The sequence below is a fragment of the Eleutherodactylus coqui genome, chromosome 7 (genome assembly GCF_035609145.1).
Source record: "Eleutherodactylus coqui strain aEleCoq1 chromosome 7, aEleCoq1.hap1, whole genome shotgun sequence".
In the NCBI taxonomy this organism is placed as follows: domain Eukaryota; kingdom Metazoa; phylum Chordata; class Amphibia; order Anura; family Eleutherodactylidae; genus Eleutherodactylus; species Eleutherodactylus coqui.
Genome location: NC_089843.1, coordinates 126,480,842 through 126,501,821, shown reverse-complemented (window position 1 = coordinate 126,501,821; position 20,980 = coordinate 126,480,842). Strand labels below are relative to the sequence as shown.

The following is a 20,980-nucleotide window of genomic DNA, read 5'->3' as shown; positions in this document are numbered from 1 at the left end:
CAACAGGATAAAACCAGGAGAAATTAATTAAATAATTGGAAAAAAAACGTTGTGCCATGATTTGCAGTAATGACAGCTTATTCAGCATCCTGTCCGTATACTATGATTATTACCAATGATGGAGACACACATTGAGCATTACATTGAGGATTGCTCCGCTTTTATTGGTGTTTTCCGAGCTGTTTTTGTTCCTGACTGATGCCAAACAGATGTGTAATAGAGGGAGAATTGATGTCACGTGTTAACCCCTTCCTACAGCGTGCAGTGCCCATCACCAGGAGCTGCCACCCACTAGATTCCTCCCTCATTGTCCAGCTCGTGTGTCCCGGCCAGCGCTCGGCAGTGTGCAGGTGATGAGGACTCAGGTTCCCGGTTCCATAGTGTGCGGCTCACGCTCTGCTACTATGTGGCTGCGCCGTCCGGGGGCCGTCGCTGATTGGCTGAGGTGATGACAGCTCAACGTTCTATTGTAGGGCGCAGGCCCCGCCCCCCTCCAGGGCCCTGGGACCATTCATAAAACTAAGCAACTCCTGCACTAGCGCTGACATTCAGCTATAGCCTGAACCGGGTGGGCGCCAGGAGCCTGTGCCACCCCCTGCATGTGCCAGCCTGGGCCTCTCCACTTGAGTTCTTGCACCAGGGCAAACTTCAGAAGTGCGGGCGACGCCTCCACCAACAGGATGCCACTAAGTGCATGGTGGACGCGCTGATCACATCCCCATCTGACAGGAGCTGAGCCAGCACTCCAGAGGTCAGCGATCATCATCTCCTCCAGCAGCGGTCAGCTCTCGTTACCAAGATCCCCACCTATAAAGCATTGGATCCCTCAACGTACTGCGATCCACCGGTGTACAGCCCGGACCTGTGCCCCAACATGATAGCCGCCCAGGCCAAGCTGGTCTACCAGCTCAACAAGTACTACACGGAGCGCTGCCAGGCCAGGAAGGCGGCCATCGCCAAGACCATCCGGGAGGTGTGCAAGGTGGTGTCCGACGTGCTGAAGGAGGTGGAGGTGCAGGAGCCCCGTTTCATCAGCTCCCTCACCGAGATAGACGCCCGCTACGAGGGTCTGGAGGTGGTCTCCCCCACGGAGTTTGAAGTGGTCCTCTACCTCAACCAGATGGGGGTCTTCAACTTCGTGGATGACGGCTCCCTGCCGGGCTGCGCGGTGCTCAAACTGAGCGATGGCCGGAAACGTAGCATGTCCCTTTGGGTGGAGTTCATCACGGCCTCCGGTTACCTCTCCGCCAGGAAAATCCGCTCCCGCTTCCAGACTCTGGTGGCCCAGGCTGTGGACAAGTGCAGCTACCGGGACGTGGTGAAGATGATCGCCGACACCAGCGAGGTGAGGCTGCGCATCCGGGAGCGCTACGTGGTGCAAATCACCCCGGCCTTCAAGTGCACCGGCATCTGGCCCCGCAGCGCTGCTCAGTGGCCCCTGCCGCACATCCCGTGGCCGGGGCCCAACCGAGTGGCAGAGGTCAAGGCTGAAGGTTTCAACCTGCTGTCCAAAGAGTGCTACTCCCTGACCGGCAAGCAGAGCTCCGCGGAAAGCGACGCCTGGGTGCTGCAGTTCGCCGAGGCCGAAAACCGCCTGCTGCTGGGGGGCTGCAGGAACAAGTGCCTGTCCATCCTGAAGACCCTCCGGGACCGGCACCTAGAGCTGCCCGGGCAGCCCCTCAACAACTACCACATGAAGACCCTGCTGCTGTACGAGTGCGAGAAGCACCCGCGGGAGACGGACTGGGACGAGGCGTGCCTGGGGGACCGGCTGAACGGCATCCTCCTGCAGCTCATCTCCTGCCTGCAGTGCCGCAGGTGCCCGCACTACTTCCTGCCCAACCTCGATCTTTTCCAGGGCAAACCTCATTCTGCCTTAGAGAGTGCGGCCAAACAAACGTGGAGACTGGCAAGGGAAATCCTCACCAACCCCAAGAGCCTGGATAAGTTATGAGGGCACACACAGGACTTTGCTTGGCATGTGGCTGCACCACATTCCACTCGACCAAAAGACATTGATGCCAGTGCAGGCCAAAGGACTTTCCAGGGCAGGAAAAGTTCTGCTCATTGCTCTGCAGCCCCCATAGTGACACACAGCACACACTTCTATTAATGCACTTGCAGATCAGACAATTGGGGACAGTGGGCAGATCACGAGCAATAATGCCACATTGGGACCTGCTGTCTACATTGCACATTAGGGACATTGGGGGGAGGGGAGTGAGTGACCTTGTATTTATTGTCCCCAAGATCACACAGGAAGACACTGATCACGACTTTTTCCAGGCATCCGGACTGTAAAAGCGGCTCCAGCCCTCATTGTATCTGTATAAAGTGGACCAAGGCCCGTCGCCCCTTCTAAAGGGGTCCCTCTTTTTAGAGAAGGGACTTTTCCTTGCACAGGAGGAGAGGGGGGAACTCTCTCCTTCCAGACAATGTGAATCCAGTCACAAGAAGCAATCGGACTTAAGAAGGTACATTTCATATAAGATGTAGCCATGTTTTTATTTTGCCTGAATGTTTGTCACTAAGTGAACAAAAAAAATTATTTAAACTATATAATGTCTCTTCTAAAAAGTTCTATGTATGATAATAGTGCCAATGTCAGGCTGTGCCCAGCAGCTGACACTCCATCTCTGAATACTGACTAATAAAAAACTTCAAGATCAGCCCTCCGTCCTGTGAATGTCTATCGGCCCCTGTGTGGGTGCAATACCAGGAGATTATTATTGTTCTTATGTGTCCGATCATTGTTATTCTACTGAACTGTACAGACAAACTAATATATTCTTATTATACGGCTAGAGATCACAATGTGCACTTTGCTGCTGTGAATTTAGTACTGAAAGCACAAACGACAAAAGTAAAAATTATCAACGAAACTCTTGTATTTAAATGCAAATTATATATATAATGCACATACTATAATATTACACACTATTTATTCATATATATATATTTTTCTTGCACGTCGAGCTGCTATATTAGCATACATAGCATTGGTATATTTCGTTGGGTACGAGGTGACAGTTCCTCTGGTGACATGTCAGTGACGTGCCGGCTACTGTTTCGTTGTAATAACAAGCAGCACAGTGTGAATATACACACGATCTTATCTCTCTGATCGTATCTTCACCGCAGCGTGCGATACCTCCTGCACTCCTCCAGCACAAGCATTACTGACAGCCGCCATTGCTGTATTTATTGCATGAACTTTCTCTAATCTCTATGAGGGATCGCTATGTGCCATTATATAGTATTCCTATTAAATTAATAGGTGTTTGTAAAAATATGGTAATGATCTACTATATAATGTGATAATACACAGGAGATCACACAGTAAGATATTTACTACAGTGAGGGATCCCGACTCGTCCTTCACAGAGTTAAGGGTGCAGCAATAAGAGCAGGCCCAGCCCAGGCCTGGAAGTGGACTCTGATACATTGTAGCCCTAGGACTGCTCTCCTCTATTACATGCGGACAGAACAGGATCGTACAAGCAGCGGTCACTTATCTTACCTTAGGATCGATTTTCTTAAGGTTGGGATCATCCTCATCCACCTCAAAGTAAAGTTCAAAGGAGGTGACGGACAGAGTCCCCTTCAACACCGCAGAGGGGGCTATTAATTGAGCGGGGGTACTCAGGCTCACCGGACCTGCAAAAAATAAGTGTGTTTGAGCCTGGAGGACAAATGAGCATTAATATATACACCAGTCTGTAATTTATATATACATCTACACACACACATCGTGTATACTATATGAAGGTTCCACTTCCTGGATAAGAGCTTATCGCGGCTCTTCTGATTATATTATAATATAGATATGGTTATAGTAAATCCACTGCCAATAGATATATCTGGACAACAGAGCAGCACATATGGAGCCGTAGTCACGTTTGTGGTTTAAGTAGGACATAATAGCCGGAAATATGTACATATACAACCCAGTCAACGTTAATACGTATATACGTTTCTGTAGGGAATATCCGTATACTATAGTATAATAGCAGGATATAAGTAAATGGTTATACTGTATAGCGCAAAACAGCACCTATACACACAAAATACAATATTGTAGGTGCAGATATGCATTTTTTTTTACCGAGTTTAGACTCACTTTGTATCATGCAATATCGTACAACTATCCAAGGGATACTCTTTCCTGCAAAGTGTAGTCTAATAGATCATAGTATAATAGCACATAAGCACTATACCTACGGTACATGCTCTTCAGATTTCATTAGAGCAGTACATAGCTACACTGATTTAAATACATGCTATTATTTTTGTAAAGCCTTCTCAATCTACAGCCACTACCATATACATACACAATGTAACCTTTATTATAGAGCAGTGTGGTAATTTCTATCGAACATAATTAGATATAATTAACTACATACCACAAATCTAATGCCCCTATTTCAGTAGGGCATAGTCTGACAGTCTAATAACCTACCATATAGGATGCCCCTATCTCATATAGAAGTAGGGGCATCGTGCATGAGTTATTTCAGTAGGGAATAGTCTAATAACAGCACATACATATTATAATTATATGTTATTCTAGATATAGCACATACATTATGCAGTTATCTACACCATAGTCTGATAAGGGCATCATGTATGTATTATCTACATAGGACACAGTCCCACAGCACATACATGATGCTCCTATATGTGACATAGTATAACAGCACATACATGATGTATGCCATTTCTACAGAAGTCTCATAAAAGCAGCACACATGCACCTATACACACCATAGTCTCATAGGTATATGCTCATACGTGACTGCCATATACGTATTGATCCTCCATACGGTACATTTCTACAAAAGGCAGTGCAGTACATGAGTGACAAGGAAATTCTGGATTAATATAGTGCCGAGGAGCAGAGGGCCAGGTAATGATTTTGGTGAATTACTGCCAAAGAATTTCAGATGAATTGTCATTTCCATCGATTGTTAGACGGGTGAGTGTCTTTAATCTGCCATCAATCTTCATGTGTGCCATGTGGACAATGAGGAAGATTCTCTGCTGAGATTAGAGCAGGCTCTGCCCTTTATTCCCAGTGTACAGATACATTGTGTTTGCAGATGGGCGGCAGATAGCTACAGAGCTGCCTGATTTCCCAGCGCTCGTCCTCACAAATGAATGGAATAAACAGCTCTGTGTTCTTGTGCACCCTGTGCATTAACATGTAATCCAGAGGCAAAATAACATTTTTCCAATCACTCCCCGACATTCAATTACAGGAGGGAGAGGGCAGCTGCAAGAGGCAAGGGCAGCCTGCTCTAAGAGGGGAGGGGAGCTGACAATTTACACTTCATTTCCAAGCCACATCACTTTATTATTGAGGATTACCTCTTAATCCTATTGCTATTGTCAGGATTATGTAATTAAATCCCTGTCACCTCCATTACAGTATCACTGTAGTCCTCTGGACTTTATGTGCACACATCAAAGGAAAATTACATTTGAGTTTTTTTTTTCCTTTTGTGTCAAACTCTTCCCAATTCTAAAACCTAGTTTCCCTCTATAATCTTGAACAAAATACCAGAAAAGGTGTTTTACAATAAAGGTATATTGTAATTTATTAATATAAACAAAATGTTTCATCCCCAAATCTAGTGCATCCAGATTAAATACTACCAGGGATGGTACATGAACAGGAAGAATAAAGAGGCTTAACACAAAAACTGGTAGTAGGAAATGTCCTACTTTAACCTATAAAATGATACTTTTGTTTTTTACTCTTGGAGATGTTGCTCATTATGTGACAAAGAAAACAAAAATGTAACATTTTCAGGTACACAAAATTGCCAGAAACATATAATTATAAATAGCTCAGTGTGTTGCATTTTCTTCATACATGGTGAAGTAGTGTATGGCCTGTTTCAGACAAGAATATTGCAACACGCCCGTAACACCAATCCGTATTATGGCAACCGTTTGACGTTAGTATTTGAGCAATTTTTGCCTCTATATTTTATTTTCTCTTGGACAAATACTGATCCGTATTTTCCCAATAGAAAATAATTGCAATACAGACACAATTTTTTTTAAAATGGTCGTGAAAAATTACAGCAATGTGAATACTTACATTAGTTCCGTATTATGTTGTGCAAAACACCTAACAAATATGGAGCTAAAAAAAAATGCTCATCTGAAAGCAGCCTAAGGGCTCACTTACACAGGCGTATGTGGTTGCGTAAATACGCAACATATGTATGCAACCGAACCATGTGTATTCCCTGCATATTCTTTTTTTTGCACACATAAATATGCAGTGAGCAGTGTATTTATATGCACTAAAAAAAAACAAAAAAAACCCCGCAATAAGGCCTCACTGATTTCCTATGTAAATACACAGAGAATACACCTATATTGTGTACCACTGCATATTTTAATGCCCCTATAGATCTGCATGGGTGATTTTGGTCCATAATGTAGGACAAAATAGGACATGTGGCTGTTTTTTTCACGCGATAAAAAGCGCATGTTTGCATACACCAATTCAAGTCTAGGGGGTTTATGATGTCCGTAATACGGATGGGAAATACGCGCATATGAGTGAGCCCTAATGTGATAACACAGACATGTTTTTTACAATACCCCCTGTGTGTTCATTAAATTCAGCCTTGTATGGAGCCTAAACTGTACATGAAATGCAGAAAATGCAATACGTTAAATACTATTATTTCATCATCACTGAGGTTACATACACAAAATATTATAGTAAAACCTGGAATGTGGAGTGAATAATCTGCATTTAAAAATAGAAAATATATGTAATCACCACTTGTATATTCCATAATAATTTCTAGAAAATAATCCCCCCATCATCATCTCCTCCTTTGTGCTGAACTGACTGGTTCTGAGAAGATACTTTATATGTTGTCCTGATGGAAGAAACTGCACATACAAGCTCAGACCCTCAGCTGCTTCATTTATTCATTGTCAATGAATTTTAAGTTGCAGTATGGCAAGCCACATAATGCTCTCTGGGGTATAGAATTCAATGGCTTTTAGAGACTCATGTGCAGGATGGGGCCGCAGCAGTGTGAGGGTGGGGCTGCTGCAGCAAGACCTGTCTGTTCTGAAGCATTCACAGGTATCTCTTAGTACCTGTTACGTGGATTTATCGAAATCAAAGAATTACAGATCTCACGACAACATTCTCCGAAATTGTAATCTCCCTTTCTGAACTACATTGCAATTGGCATTACCCTACCCTGAATTCTCTAGGAAGGATGCAGTTGCCCTTTATGTAATATTTGCTATCTAATACTACTAAATTGAATTCCTTTGATTGAGGAATTTACTAATCTGTACACTAAAACAGGCAGTAATGGCAACTACTAGTAAGCAGGGCAGGCCCCAGGCCGGTTTCCAAAAATAAAAATGAACATATGCCCTTTGGTCTGTTTTTCACTTGCCCATTATGTGGATTGTGATTACTAAATGATTCATATAAAAGTACAGACATTTCTCAGTCATGAAATGAGCAGTCTGTATAGCCTTCTGCATAAAGGGTGCAATTAGAATTACAGAGCATTTCACATCAAAATGCAGATTTATTTTGCACCTAATGATTTTTAGAATACCACAACACATCTCTTCTGGACCGTGACGTTTACTATTTTATACAATTTATATGTGCTTTTTCAACTGAAATAGCTGCTCATAAATATTCATTATGCATTGTACCCTTCTCCAGACCTCTAAGAATTCATAGTATTGCAGCTTTTACACGCTACTAGCTGATTGGCCTGTCATGTGATCTCTGCTGAGCAACAGTGAATGTGATTGGCCATTAAAATACCAACTCCATTAAAGCCATATTCACACAGTTTATGGTGTTTTTCTTAGCATTTCTGAAAGGTGTTATTTAAAGCAAAAGGCTGCATTCCACATGTATGCTATTTAAATCAATAGGAAACTATAAATCTCTGTACACAGTTTCGATTTGTGCAGTTTTTCTGGCGCATTTGTGCCCAGTGGTATTCTTCAAAATACATCTTTCTCTAGGTCTGGTGTTTTTATCCATAGACGTCAATGGGGGTTTTAATGTGTCTTAAAAATTAAGAGACACAAAAAAAACATGCAAAAAAAAAACCTCAATAGCTGAAACATAAGAAAGACACAAAAGCAGACCTGCAGAGGTCTTTTCAAAAACAAAGAAAAAATAGTGTTACCTCGGCTTAGACAGACTATATTGTAGAAGAATGTAAAAAAAAAATACATAAAATGTTTAAGAAATATTTTAAACATAATATAATAATTATATTAGACACTTCTATATACCCGCAGAATATATTTTTTGTCCTCAGCATTTTGAAACCAATGCGAGGACTAGGTCCAAAATCTGGATGATGTATAAATCTTTCTATTAATACTTTTTCTCTGTCTGTTCCATTCCTGGTTTTGGCTTACAAATACCAATGCAAAATACTGACCAGAATATTGATGTGAGAATGGGGCCTAAGGTTGCCCTAAACACTTTTTTCCATGGAGATTTATATAATAAAAAAAAAAGCCAAGAATTTCATAATCTTTTTAATCTCTTTTTGTGGTTTTTCATTTTATATTTCTGCATACATATTTTTTTTAATCTGATGCTCTTTTTCTGTAGAGAAGCCTATGAAAAAACGTCCGGGGGAAAAAAAAAGTGACAACCAAAGTATAATTTATTCGGGAAGGTAGGGGGGGGTGGAGGACGACGAACAACCAACATGAAGAGATTCATGGCAGAATTTAAAAAAAGAAAAAAAAAAAACAAAACAGCTTTTAGTACATTTTATAACTTTCTATAGACGTATATGCCAAAATCTGACCGTGGTGCGTTTGTTTCCCTGTGAAGAAAAAAAAAAAAAAGGAACACCTCAATGCAAAACAGCGTTTTCCCTTGAACTGATGTGTGTGAACCCCCCCTATGATCTGTGAAGACTATGTACACTATGTCATGTGATGTACGCTAAACTAGATTCCTGTTAAGATGTTAGTTTTGTTTGCCTGAAGAATACCGTAGAAAACCTGTGTCAAGAGATATTTGAACTTGGGCTAGAACTCAGTACGTTGTGTTTCATTCAAATCTAAAAACAAAGTAAATGGTCTGGGCAAGCAGTATGTGAAGTAACAATATATTGACAGAGTTCGCTTTCAATTTACCTGTCGCATTTTCCACATCCTTCTCCTCTAATGATGACAAGGTGTCATCATCCCCTTCCAGAAGGCTATCACTCTCAGAAATCTGCCCTCCTACAACTTGGCTCCTGATTGATTGTTTTCCTCTCACAAGAGCGTTTTCTTCTGGATCTACAAGGAAAGTAAAGAAAACATCTGTAAGTAGAAATGATAATAAACATATCAGACAGTGCAGTAACAGCACCTGTAACAAAACAACTGTACTACATTAAAGACTGGTGGGATCTAAACAAGCCTTCACTGATGTACACACTGATTGTATAAACATGTCCTGGGAATGTTGTACTTCGTGATCTGAAGATACTTTTCACAATAACATTTTATTAGTACAAGAAATTGTAGCAAAAAATGCATTCAAGACTTTCATGTTTAACAATTTTTATATACAGTATATATTATATATACACAATATAGTTATATACTTCTGAAAATGTAAAATAAAAAACAAAAAAAAAAGTTTTTCTTTAATAACACGAGCTTTACTAGATCGAAGTAGGAGGCATATGTTTAAAATGGTTTGCCTTCTGTATTTTTTTGGAGGCAGAAAAATTGTATGCCTTCATATGCACATGTACTTAGCCCTAGCAAGATGATGTTAAATCCATGGACACGTGACAGCCACAACCAATTGCTGTGAGAACAAAAAGCATGGTGGGAAACAAGTGCTGCTAGCAATGTAACAGATTTTTCTTTTTTAACCCCTTCCCAATATCTAACCTACATGTGTGTCATATATGTCTAGATATATGTATATAATTGGGAGTATACAGAGCGGACACAAGAGCCGAGTCTGCTTCATATGCTGTGGGTACAGGCTGACCGCTTACTGTAATGAGTGACTGTGGCAAAGCTGTTAAGTCAGGTAGGTGGCTTTCACAGTACTGATAGGTTGCTACGGTAGCCAGGATTCTATGCCCCCTAGGTCTGCCATAGCAGTACTCCCATTAGGCCTTGGCACAGGGCTTAATAGAATAATGCAAACAACACAGAAGTATTGCAGTTCCTTATGCCAGCAATTGCATGGCCCAGTCCCCTCGTGGGATTAACAGTTTAATAAAACTTTAGATATGAAAAATAACCCACCACGCCCCAAATAGTCAACGTTCATAAACCCTATTGTTTCCATTTATTATATAAATAATAGTATCAGGTTTGTAAAACTATTTGAATTTGAACTATTATATAAAAAAATAAGATGCGATTATAAAGTCGTATGTACACCAAAAATGATACCTTAAACAAACGAAAAAAAAACTGCAGCACGCCCTGCAAAAAATAAAATAAAAAAAGGCCTCCACAGCTCCACTGAAGGAAAAGTAGCTATAGGCCTCAAAATATGGTGAAAAAAATCAGTTTTTTTAAAGAGGTCTATTTTACAAAAAGTAGTCAAACAAAACCATAGTAATTTTGGTATCCCCCTAATTGTATTGACCTGAACAATAAAAGTTAACATGTCATTTTTACTGCACAGTGAATGTAAAAACTGACCCCCTCACCCCACCAAAAAAAGCAATTGTTTTCCATTCCACATCCCTTAAATTATTTTTTACGTTTTCGAATACATTCTATGCTACATAAAATAGTGCAATTAAAACATACAATTCATCCTGCAAAAACCAAGTCCTCAAACAGGTATGTCAACGGGAGGGGGGGGGGAGAAGCAAAAAAGCATAGCTCTGAGAGGACTAATGAAAAGAAAAAAAAAAAAAAAGTCATCTCCAAAGCTAGCTGTTATGGAGAATTTGAATCCTGTTTTTAAGTGTCCAGAAAACCCTTTAGCAGTCCTACAAGTATTTACCTACATGTCAAATGTATTTATTTATAACCGTAAAACAAGATACTTATGACTCAGATTACCTATTTGGAGAACATATAGATGAAGTGGGAGATGTCATAGCAGCAGTAACCATCGAAGTACTGATTTTCCTTCACAAAAATGCACAAAGTAGCAATGTATATTTTTCAAATTGTTGGGGGATTGGGAGGATATCATAGCTCCGGCTTTATAAGTAGCAAATTCTGAGAGTAAGCCTGGGTCAGAGAGTCCATGTAAGAATACCAAACAATTACCTACCTATCTCACACCGAAAAACTAGTTCAAGCAAAATCATGTACATTCTCAAAACAGGGCTGTATTTATAACCAGCACTTGTACCCACAAAATGCCATTTGTTGACCTTTTATTTTTTCTGAGGCTTGTATATGAACAGCTACAGATGTCTACAGCAGCCCTTATCTGCTGTTCCACACTAACCATACAATACAAAGGAGAAGTCTAGAACAACCCTGAGGCTTGTATTGCATACTTTCAATCAAGAGGTGCTAGGAAAAATGTTCACCCCCCTCGTGAGAACACATGTCTTTACATAAATAAAACTCCCCAAAGCTACAAGACTGCCATGTGAGGAGGAGCGCCCCTAATACAGCCCGAAATGAAACACCATTCCAGTTTGTCAAGGTAGCATATGTGCAACATTTTGCAATTGTTCAACCTGAGCTGAGAAACCCCTTGTCATGGAAAATATGCAGCTTATTGATATTTGGAATGGTTTTCCTGTAATTAACTCCCCCTTGAGGATTTTAAGTTAGCAGCAGTGAAATTACCAACATTGCTTTAATACACACCACATGGGCTGGGGCCTTTCACAAATCTCAGTGGCCTAATAGCATTCTGCCATAGGAGTTTTTTTTTCTTTCCTTCAGTAATTAGAGCACGGTTACCCTGAGCACACATTAAAGGATAATGATTGTGTTTAGAAGTGGCCATAAAATATCTGCAGTTTTATAAACCAAGTCTAGACTTTATAGGTTTAATCATCATTTCAGAAGATGTCAACATTTCCTCAAAAGAGATTTCAACAATCACTTCCTCACACTGCAATCTGTCCCAGTTCTGGGAGCTGCACACGTGTATATTATTGTAGGGTCCACTATACCCTTACGGTGGAATGCTGCTTGGGTCGATAGTCCTGTACTCCAGTGGATGAGATCAGATTAACTTGTAAAAAACATTTGTGTTTTTTCCTTTAAATGGCTTTCTTAGCATCTAAGGCTGCGTGCATACTACCGTATACGGCGTCTCTCTGCAGGGGGAGGAGGCTGGAAGATCCGGGAGCAGTGCTCTGAGCTTCTGCCCCCTCTCTGGCTCCTCTCCACCCCATCTCCGCCCCTCTGCACTATTTGCAATGAAAGGAGGCGGGACTAAGTTCCAGGAATTAGCCCCCCCCCCATCCCACCTCTTCTCATTGAAAACAGTGAGTGCAGGGGGGTGGAGAGGAGGCAGAGAGGGGGCGGGAGCTCAGAGCACTGCTCCCGGCTCTTCCAGCCTCCTTCCCCTGCAGAGAGAGACACTGTATATCGGCCAGCGTGAATACCCGGCCGATATACGGTCGTCTGAATGCGCCCTTCAGGTGCATTTACACGGCAAGAGGATCGCTCAAAATTTGCTCAAACGGCAGCTTGAGTGACAGTTTTGAGAGATCACTACATGAGCTCTTAAGAGCTTATTAGTGTGTAAATGAAGGCGGCCTCTGTATGCAGAAGACAGTGGGAGCGCTGTTATCTGCATACAGCTGTTTTGTTCTTTGAGCTGTCAACTGGTATCCCACTGAGCTAATAATGCCGAGAACAACAAGAACTGCTTTGTTCTCTGAGCTATGGCTAAGAGCTCCATGTGGGATACCAGAGGAAAGAATGCTATCCAGCTGGTGTCCCACTAAGAACTCAGCGTGTGGCGCTAATAACGCTCATCGCTGATTTTTAACTTACTAGAAATCAGAGATGAACGAATAGTGCACGAACAGTGCCCGATGGCAGCACATTTAGACACCGTGATTATGGCTCAAAAGATCGCTTTTGAGTGAATTTTGAGCAATCATCGTTGGGTCTAAATGGGCCTTTAAAGTATAGAGCGTACAATATGTTCCCAATATACAGAACAGACTATGAAACAAGGGAAAAAATCTCATGATTTTACAAGAAATTGAGCCCAAACGGTTTTAAGTTTTGCTTTCTATGTTGTAATAAATGTGCAAAAGATTTAGGGTTCTACTACACTGGACACTTGTCATCCCAGCAATACTTCGCACAGGAAAGATCACCACTCTGTGAATGAAGGCAGAGCGAGCTGGTGATCGCTTCCAGCTGTCCACCTCTGTTCACAGTAAACAGGCAGTCATTTATAGATGAATGGCTGCCTGTTTACGTGGGCCGATTGTTGTTTGATAGTCACGCCTGTACAATCTGAACAAATGATAAGCGACCAATTTATTGTTCATCATTCAAATCATGCAGATATTTACACTGAACGATTATCATTCAGACTACCACGATTCAGCAAGAATCTGAATGGTAATCGTTCTGTGCCAAAGGGCCCTTATTTTGAGCAATGAATCAATCAGATTAGAGGACCTGGTTGCCAGACTTTCTGAATTACTTCATGTTTGAACAACGGAATTTCATGGTACGACTACAATATCAATCTGATTTTCCAAATCTAACCATTTCTCTTGTAATAAGGCAAAAGCAAAAAAGTGGTAAAAAGTCGTATGTTATAAAATGGAATGCTTTTATTCATCCGCCTTTTTAAGGCAACTGGTCACAAGTGCAACACAGAGCATGACGTACAGAAAGTATTAAAAATAAAATCAGATTTTTTTCCCCAATCTCTTATCTGATTATACAATTACTGACTGCACATATTGTTCTCACCAATATTGGGAAAGGATTAATAACACAAACTTATTTATATTTGCAATTAGAATTTTTCTTGCAGCATAGACTATGGATTGCTGATTTGCAGAGGCACTATATTAGTGAATTGGGAGAAGTAAAATTCCTCTTTCTACATTGCTTTCTAGAGCGATTTGTTTTATTTTTTAACATGCAATACAAAAAAACAAAAAAAAAAAGCCCTACTTTTTAACTTCTCATAGAAATCCATGTGTAAAAATTTACTGCAATGGTAACTCAGTTACCTGGATTGTCCTAGGGCCATTTTCTTTTCACTGGGGTACATCACCTTGCTGAAACACTGCCTGGAAGCAGCCTGTGACTACTGGTAACTGTAGCACTACACAAGTACAATCAGGTTGAGCAATCACTTGTTGCTATATTTATGTAAGTGCTGTTGTGATTTACAAAGATCTGATTTCTAAATATGGTTTGCCTGCATTATATATAGTAGACATTGTGGAGGATCACCTTACACCACATATTTATTCCACACTGTACTGTCTTAATGAGGACCTATTCTATCGGCATGTGAGTAGGGCCAGCTACACACCGGTAGCTTTTCGGTAGCTTCCCTGCTGACTGCAACAGTAGCCTTCTTTTCTTATACCCACACTCATGTTTGATTTGGCTCCTGAAACTGTGAATGTGTCAAGTGGGTGGTCCTTGCTGCACACTATCAATGGGTGAAAACAGACTTGATAACCTGACAGTGAGCAGTGGGGACCCACCCACTTGACACATTCGAAGCACAGAGAGTAGAATCTACAGAAAGCAGGTAAAGAGTAACAGGAGAGAAAGCATGAACAAAAGAAACAGCGTTTGGATCCAAAGGGCACTGGCAGTAAAGCTATGCAGCAAGCCCAGCTGACATGAGGACCCAACTGGTGCTCTTTATTGCTTTTATTGGCTTGCATAATCCTGCATTTATTTTACATGCTGTTGTAGCACCTTGACTTTCATTAACACTTTCATATGATAAAATTAGCTGATCGTAAATTTGCACCAGGGATGACGTCTTTCTTGAAATTTGCATCATGTATTTTAGAACTCAGAATGTAATTTACAACATACTCTCAGCCTCACATTGTCCATATCTGAGATTCAGAAATTCCATAAGAACCCCCAGCAGATAGAGGTACACGAGGAAGACCCCTTTCCAGGTCCTAGTTTTAGGTGTTTACCGTATTTTTCGCTTTATAAGACGCACTTTTTCCACCTCCAAAGCGGGGAGGGGGAAAAGTTCCTGCGTCTTAGGGTGCCTACCCACTGGCGATTTTTTTTCCTGCGATGCTAAATTGCGTTTTGCGTTTTTTCTGAAGAGCAATTAGCATAGAAGGTGTTCTTGTCCATTTGGGTTTTTTTTTTCGTTTTGTTGCAATTTTTCACATAGGAACTGTCAGTTGCATATGTCTCCTTATTTCTCTCTTAATGCACCCATGATTGTCAATGGCAATTAATGGAAATTAGCGAAAAAGGCGCGAAAACCGCCGCGAAAAACGTGCGAAAACGCTGCGCTTTTCACGCACGAAAATCGGCAACGCCAGTGGGTAGGCGCCCTTATAAAGCGAATGTGCCGAATATTTGTTCCGATCGCCATTTTTAGCACGATCGCGAATTTAACGCGCGGACGCGATTTATTTACCGCGATTGCGCGTTAAATTCGCGATCGCACGAACAAATGTGCAATCAGTTAGATTCTCCTGTCAAAAAAAAAATCATTACTCACCTCCCCCAGCATTCTGCGGCGCTGCTGCAGGCTGTCGCTCCCTCCTGGTCCGCGGCAGACCATTGCTTTCTGGACGCGGGGCTTGAAATCCCCGCCTCCAGAAAGCTAATACTGTGTTAGCTAACACACGCCGTCAGCCAATCACAGCCATTCAATGACATCATTGAATGGCTGTGATTGTCTAACACACGTGCGCCTTCAGCCAATCACAGCCATTCAATGATGTCATTGAATGGCTGTGATTGGCTGACGGCGTGTGTTAGCTAACACAGTATTAGCTTTCTGGAGGCGGGGATTTTTAAGCCCTGCGTCCAGAAAGCAATGCTCTGCCGAGGACCAGGAGGGAGCGACAGCCTGCAGCAGCGCCGCCGCCACCACCACCACCGAACGCCGCCGAACGCCAGGGGGGGGGGGGGGGGTAATTATTTTTTTCCCCTATTTTCTGGCTCTAATTGGGGGTGCGTCTTATAGACCGGTGCGTCTTATAAGGCGAAAAATACGGTAATTATTTTTGCCAATAAGATAAAACCCATATCTGAAGAAAGTCTGGCACTACATCTGTCAGTATTTGGGGAGCAGCGCCTACACCCAGTTTTGAGTTCTGGGAAAGGCTCCCTGGCACATATTAGCACAACTTCATCAGGTAGAGCCACAGCTGTGTGCCTCCTTAACTTTGTTGACTTGACTATACTGCCCCAGATAGCACCCCTTGTATTCTCTTCTTTTTTGTCCCAAGTTTCCTCACAACTCAAAAAGGAAGCTGAACAAAGAAATCCCACAGCATCCCATAATCTATATCAGCCCATATTTGTCTTGACCGTTTCTTCCATTTCCTCTCTCACATATCTCATGTTGACATGTTACAGAAAAATTAGAAAAATAAATATCTGGATTGCTTTATAAAATTCTATAGATTTCATACTATGTGCTGCTCAGGAATTCAGAGTCACCAACACTATTTCAAATGTCTATCCAGTGATTAGAACAAAAATGACATATATGGCGAGATTCCCGTACATCAGTTGTTACTGAACAGTTTATGCTGGAGCTGGACACAACTAATTTTTGTGCACCCGTCTGGTGTAAGGAGACATCTGATGTCACAAGACATGTGCCGATTGCCCATGAGCAGATACCATAGAAGACTCCCCTCCGGTATTAAACCGGTAGGTGGGGTGGGGTGGAGCAAAAGCACATACAGGAACTACAGACTGTTTCACAACTGTTTGCAATTTATATCCAACTAGCTGATATACCCGGCTTCGCCCGAGTTAATTTGGTACTGGTGTTTATGTGGTGTTCACATGGAAAATCTTATGAAGTCGTGGTTACTTTAGAGATACTGAGGAAAAAGATATGTTCACCATTTTGCATAGTTCTCTGCGTTACCCAGGAAACACCACGGGGAGGTAACCATGCGACGTTTCCTTCATATAAAATGACATCAGGAAGTGAGAGAATTAGATTACATACATAAAATTTGGACACTAATTCTTTTGCGCTTCGAATTGAATAATCGAGTTGGGACCCATTAACTTTTCATATTTATGACACAATCAATGCTTGTGCCAAATTTCATGTTTCTATGACATTGGGAAGTGAGAGATTTAGATTATGTACGTAAAATTTGGACGTTAATTCTTTTGCGCATAGAATTGAATAATGGAGTTGGGACCCATTAGCTTTTCCTATTTATGACATAATCAATGCTCGTGCCAAATTTCCCGTTTCTACGACACCGGAAAGTGAAAAAAATTACATTCCGCACGTAAAATTTCGACGCCAATTCTTTTGCACTAGAATTGAATAATCGAGTTGGGACCCATTAGCTTTTCCTATTTATGACAATCAATGCTCGTGCCAAATTTCACGTTTCTATGACACCGGGAAGTGAGAAAATTACATTCCGCATGTAAAATTTGGACGCTAATTCTTTTGCGCATAGAATTGAATAATCGAGTTGGGACCCATTAGTTTTTCCTATTTATGACAATCAACGCTCGTGCCAAATTTCACGTTTCTATGACACCAGAAAGTGAAAAAATTACATTCCGCACGTAAAATTTCGACGCTAATTCTTTTGCGCATATAATTGAATAATCGAGTTGCGACCCATTAGCTTTTCTTATTTATGACATAATCAATGCTCGTGCCAAATTTCAAGTTTCTATGACACCGGAAAGTGAGAAAATTAGATTCCGTACGTAAAAGTTGGACGCTAATTCTTTTGCGCATAGAATTGAATAATCATGTTGGGACCTATTAACTTTTCCTATTTATGACATATTCAATGCGCGTGCCAAATTTGAAGTTTTTATGACATTGGGAACTGAGAGATTTAGATTATGTACGTTAAATTTCGACGCCAATTCTTTTGCGCTAGAATTGAATAATCGAGTTGGGACCCAATTACTTTTCCTATTTTGGAGATAATCTATGCTTGTGCCAAAATTCATCTTTCTACGACATCAGGAAGTTGGAGAACTTTTGGCGAGTCAGTCAGTCAGTCAGTCAGTGAGTCAGTCAGTGAGTCAGTGAGTCAGTGAGTCAGTGAGTCAGTGAGTCAGTGAGTCAGTGAGTCAGTGAGTCAGTGAGTCAGTGAGTCAGTGAGTCAGTGAGTCAGTGAGTCAGTGAGTCAGTGAGTCAGTGAGTCAGTGAGTCAGTGAGTCAGTGAGTCAGTGAGTCAGTGAGTCAGTGAGTCAGTGAGTCAGTGAGTCAGTCAGTCAGTCAGTCAGTCAGTCAGTCAGTCAGTCAGTCAGTCAGTCAGTCAGTCAGTCAGTCAGTGAGGGCTTTCGTCTTTATATATATAGATGTACAGAATACAGGCTTCCATAAGTGATGCTTGGGATTTAGATTTTCTATCTGCTCTGCTCTATTTTTTATATATCATATTAGGATTGTGAGGTTACATTATATTAAAAGAGAGGGACCATTCTAATTGAATTCACACCATCATCTACGCTATGATAATCTGGGTGTTCCCTTTAATCAAAGCAAAAAGTTGTAATTTGAAGGACGTTAACAGAGAGCTTAGACACTAACTGTTAAGTACGAGGGAAAGACTTTGGAAATATTAAGCTCACAAAGCTTAGAGCAGACTCAGATTGCTCAGTTAACTAATTAGAGGATCTACCATTTGGCCTGATGCCATGCACCTCACAAAAAAGAAAACAGTGCTATAATTTGCCATTCGCCTACAGAACATTCCACAGCTACCTCTGTTATGTGAGAATCTCCATTTCCCACTGATTTGGCTTGTAATGGCTTCATTACTTGAGAATGGTTCAGAGACAGACTATGTGGAAAAGGTAGTCCAGTGATCTACAAAGCAGCCCAAATTGCCACATTAATATTTGTGGCACACAAATCCAGGTTGTTTGGTTCAGTATAATCATATCTGAATCAGCTCCATTATTTCTAGTGCATATAGTTTTTTGAACTAAAAACAAAAATCACATTAATGTTGTTCGCTCAAATGTTTTATTTTATACGGTCACTCAAAAATCCCATTAAAAAAATGGGTAACAAGAAGCCCGACAGCAGTTTTTCAGTTGCTCTACTTATTTCTCTGAACAACAACTTTTGAAGAGCAATTAACCCCTTTCCAATCCAATTTTGGATTCAGGGTTTCCTAAAAGGCTCTCTCTTTTTCCTGTTCTACAAAGGTGCCATCTGCTGGCTAAAGCCAGTGTGTGCGCGCCAGAAAGGCTCCGACAGCGAAGTGGCTGGCAATAGACGGTAAGACTACCCTGTCGGACGTTTTCTGACATTGGAGCTGTACAAGCTTCAATCAGAATGTAGAAAGACATCAGACAATGGATTGAAAAGCGTTAATATATATATTTTCTTTCTATTCTATTCTTCCCTGCAGTCCTCACTCTTGCCACTAGGCCTCATGATAGACGAATAGGCGATTGTCACAACTAACCTCCTCCCCTCCTAGCAAAGTATCCCCTACAAAGGTCACAGAACATGCCTTAGAACGCTCTACTGTGAATCAGTCATTTCCAGCTCAGTCCAAGATGCCAGCCCCATAATCATGAACAGAAAACAAAGTTAGAAAAAAAATAAAAATTTAAAAACCTTATCAGAACACAAGGATGTTTTTGTAAGCATTTACAACCAAAAGGCATTATGTACTCTTTAATTAAAGCAAAAAAAAGTAAGACGTTGGCCGATTAGAGATCTTCTTCATTTTACTCTATTTCATGTTTTTGCTTTTTAAATAGTTTCTTAATAAAACTTAACCCCCCCTAAAGTAGTGTGGGAACCTACAAGTATAATATGAGGGTCTCATCAGGAGAAGAGAGTATGTTAGCATTATGACTCCCCTATACTGCGCTGTGCACGGATAAAGTGGAACATTTTATTAAACATAGCTGATTATGCTACTTTATCCCACTCAAACACTAAAATGAATCAACAAACCAATGTGTTGAAGCAGGCAGCTTTCATCCTAAAGGCAAATGTCAAGTTCACAGAGCATGATATATGAGCGCTGGAGAGGCAGTCATACTACATCATTACAAGTCACCCTTGGTGCACAAGTATTAACAATAACACACTTTCTTGCCCTCTCTCACTCCGAGATTTGTTTTGGTACTTAAGCGAGATCCTAAACAGTATGGCCACATAGAAATTTACAGGTGCTGAAATCTGAAAGAATGTTTTACCCTTAAAGAAGGCTACTAAAACAGGTACCTTACTCTATAACATACCGTATTTTCCGTATGACAGAGACAAATTGATGAGCTGTGCAACTGAACATTTCCAGACGGCAGTGGAACATACAATGTTATGCCTGGTGTAAAATAGTATGGAACTTGTGCAAGATTGGTAAAATCCACTGGAAATGTAAAAGATTTTAATCACGATAAAACAGGATTTTCCCAGTAGCTCTTATTACCATGTATATGAAGTGTCTAACTAGAACACCAATGCTAGGCTCAAACTGCAGTCACTGGGTTTCCATTGTTTAGCTCCTTACTCAGAGCCAAACAGAAAAACCTGAAGTGCGATTTGGCATATGCCGGATCTGGACAGCAACGAGCGGACCTCAATAACCATAATGGAACCTATTTGGCTTCCGCATGCATGGTGAAGTTTTATCGGATGAAGTAGCGTAACATGCTGCGCTAGTTCGTCCGGGATTTAACCCCTTGAGTGGCGGGTTTCCTACCACCCTGTCGTGCCCACCAGGGCATGTTTTTTAAAATGGTCTAATCATTGAATTTCAACTAATTTTGCTGTTGTGTCTCAAGAGCCATAACTTTTTCATTTTTCCATTGACACAGCGATATGAGGGCTTGT

At 41.3% G+C, this 20,980-nt stretch overlaps 2 protein-coding genes across 3 annotated transcripts in view; one reads left to right on the top strand and one right to left on the bottom strand.

Annotated features, from left to right (window-relative positions):
• LRBA (LPS responsive beige-like anchor protein) overlaps positions 1-20,980 on the bottom strand; it is a 503,130-nt gene that overhangs the window by 205,591 nt on the left and 276,559 nt on the right. For both annotated transcript variants that reach the window (XM_066573657.1, XM_066573658.1), the window contains 2 exons: positions 9,175-9,321; positions 3,521-3,657 (listed from right to left, as the gene is read on the bottom strand). In XM_066573657.1, coding sequence (XP_066429754.1) covers positions 3,521-3,657; positions 9,175-9,321 — 284 coding nt within the window. The remainder of the gene's footprint in view (positions 1-3,520; positions 3,658-9,174; positions 9,322-20,980) is intronic.
• On the top strand, positions 530-2,669 carry MAB21L2 (mab-21 like 2). The gene has a single exon (XM_066573655.1). The coding sequence runs from the start codon at positions 875-877 to the stop codon at positions 1,952-1,954; it is 1,080 nt and encodes a 359-aa protein (XP_066429752.1). The 5' UTR covers positions 530-874; the 3' UTR covers positions 1,955-2,669.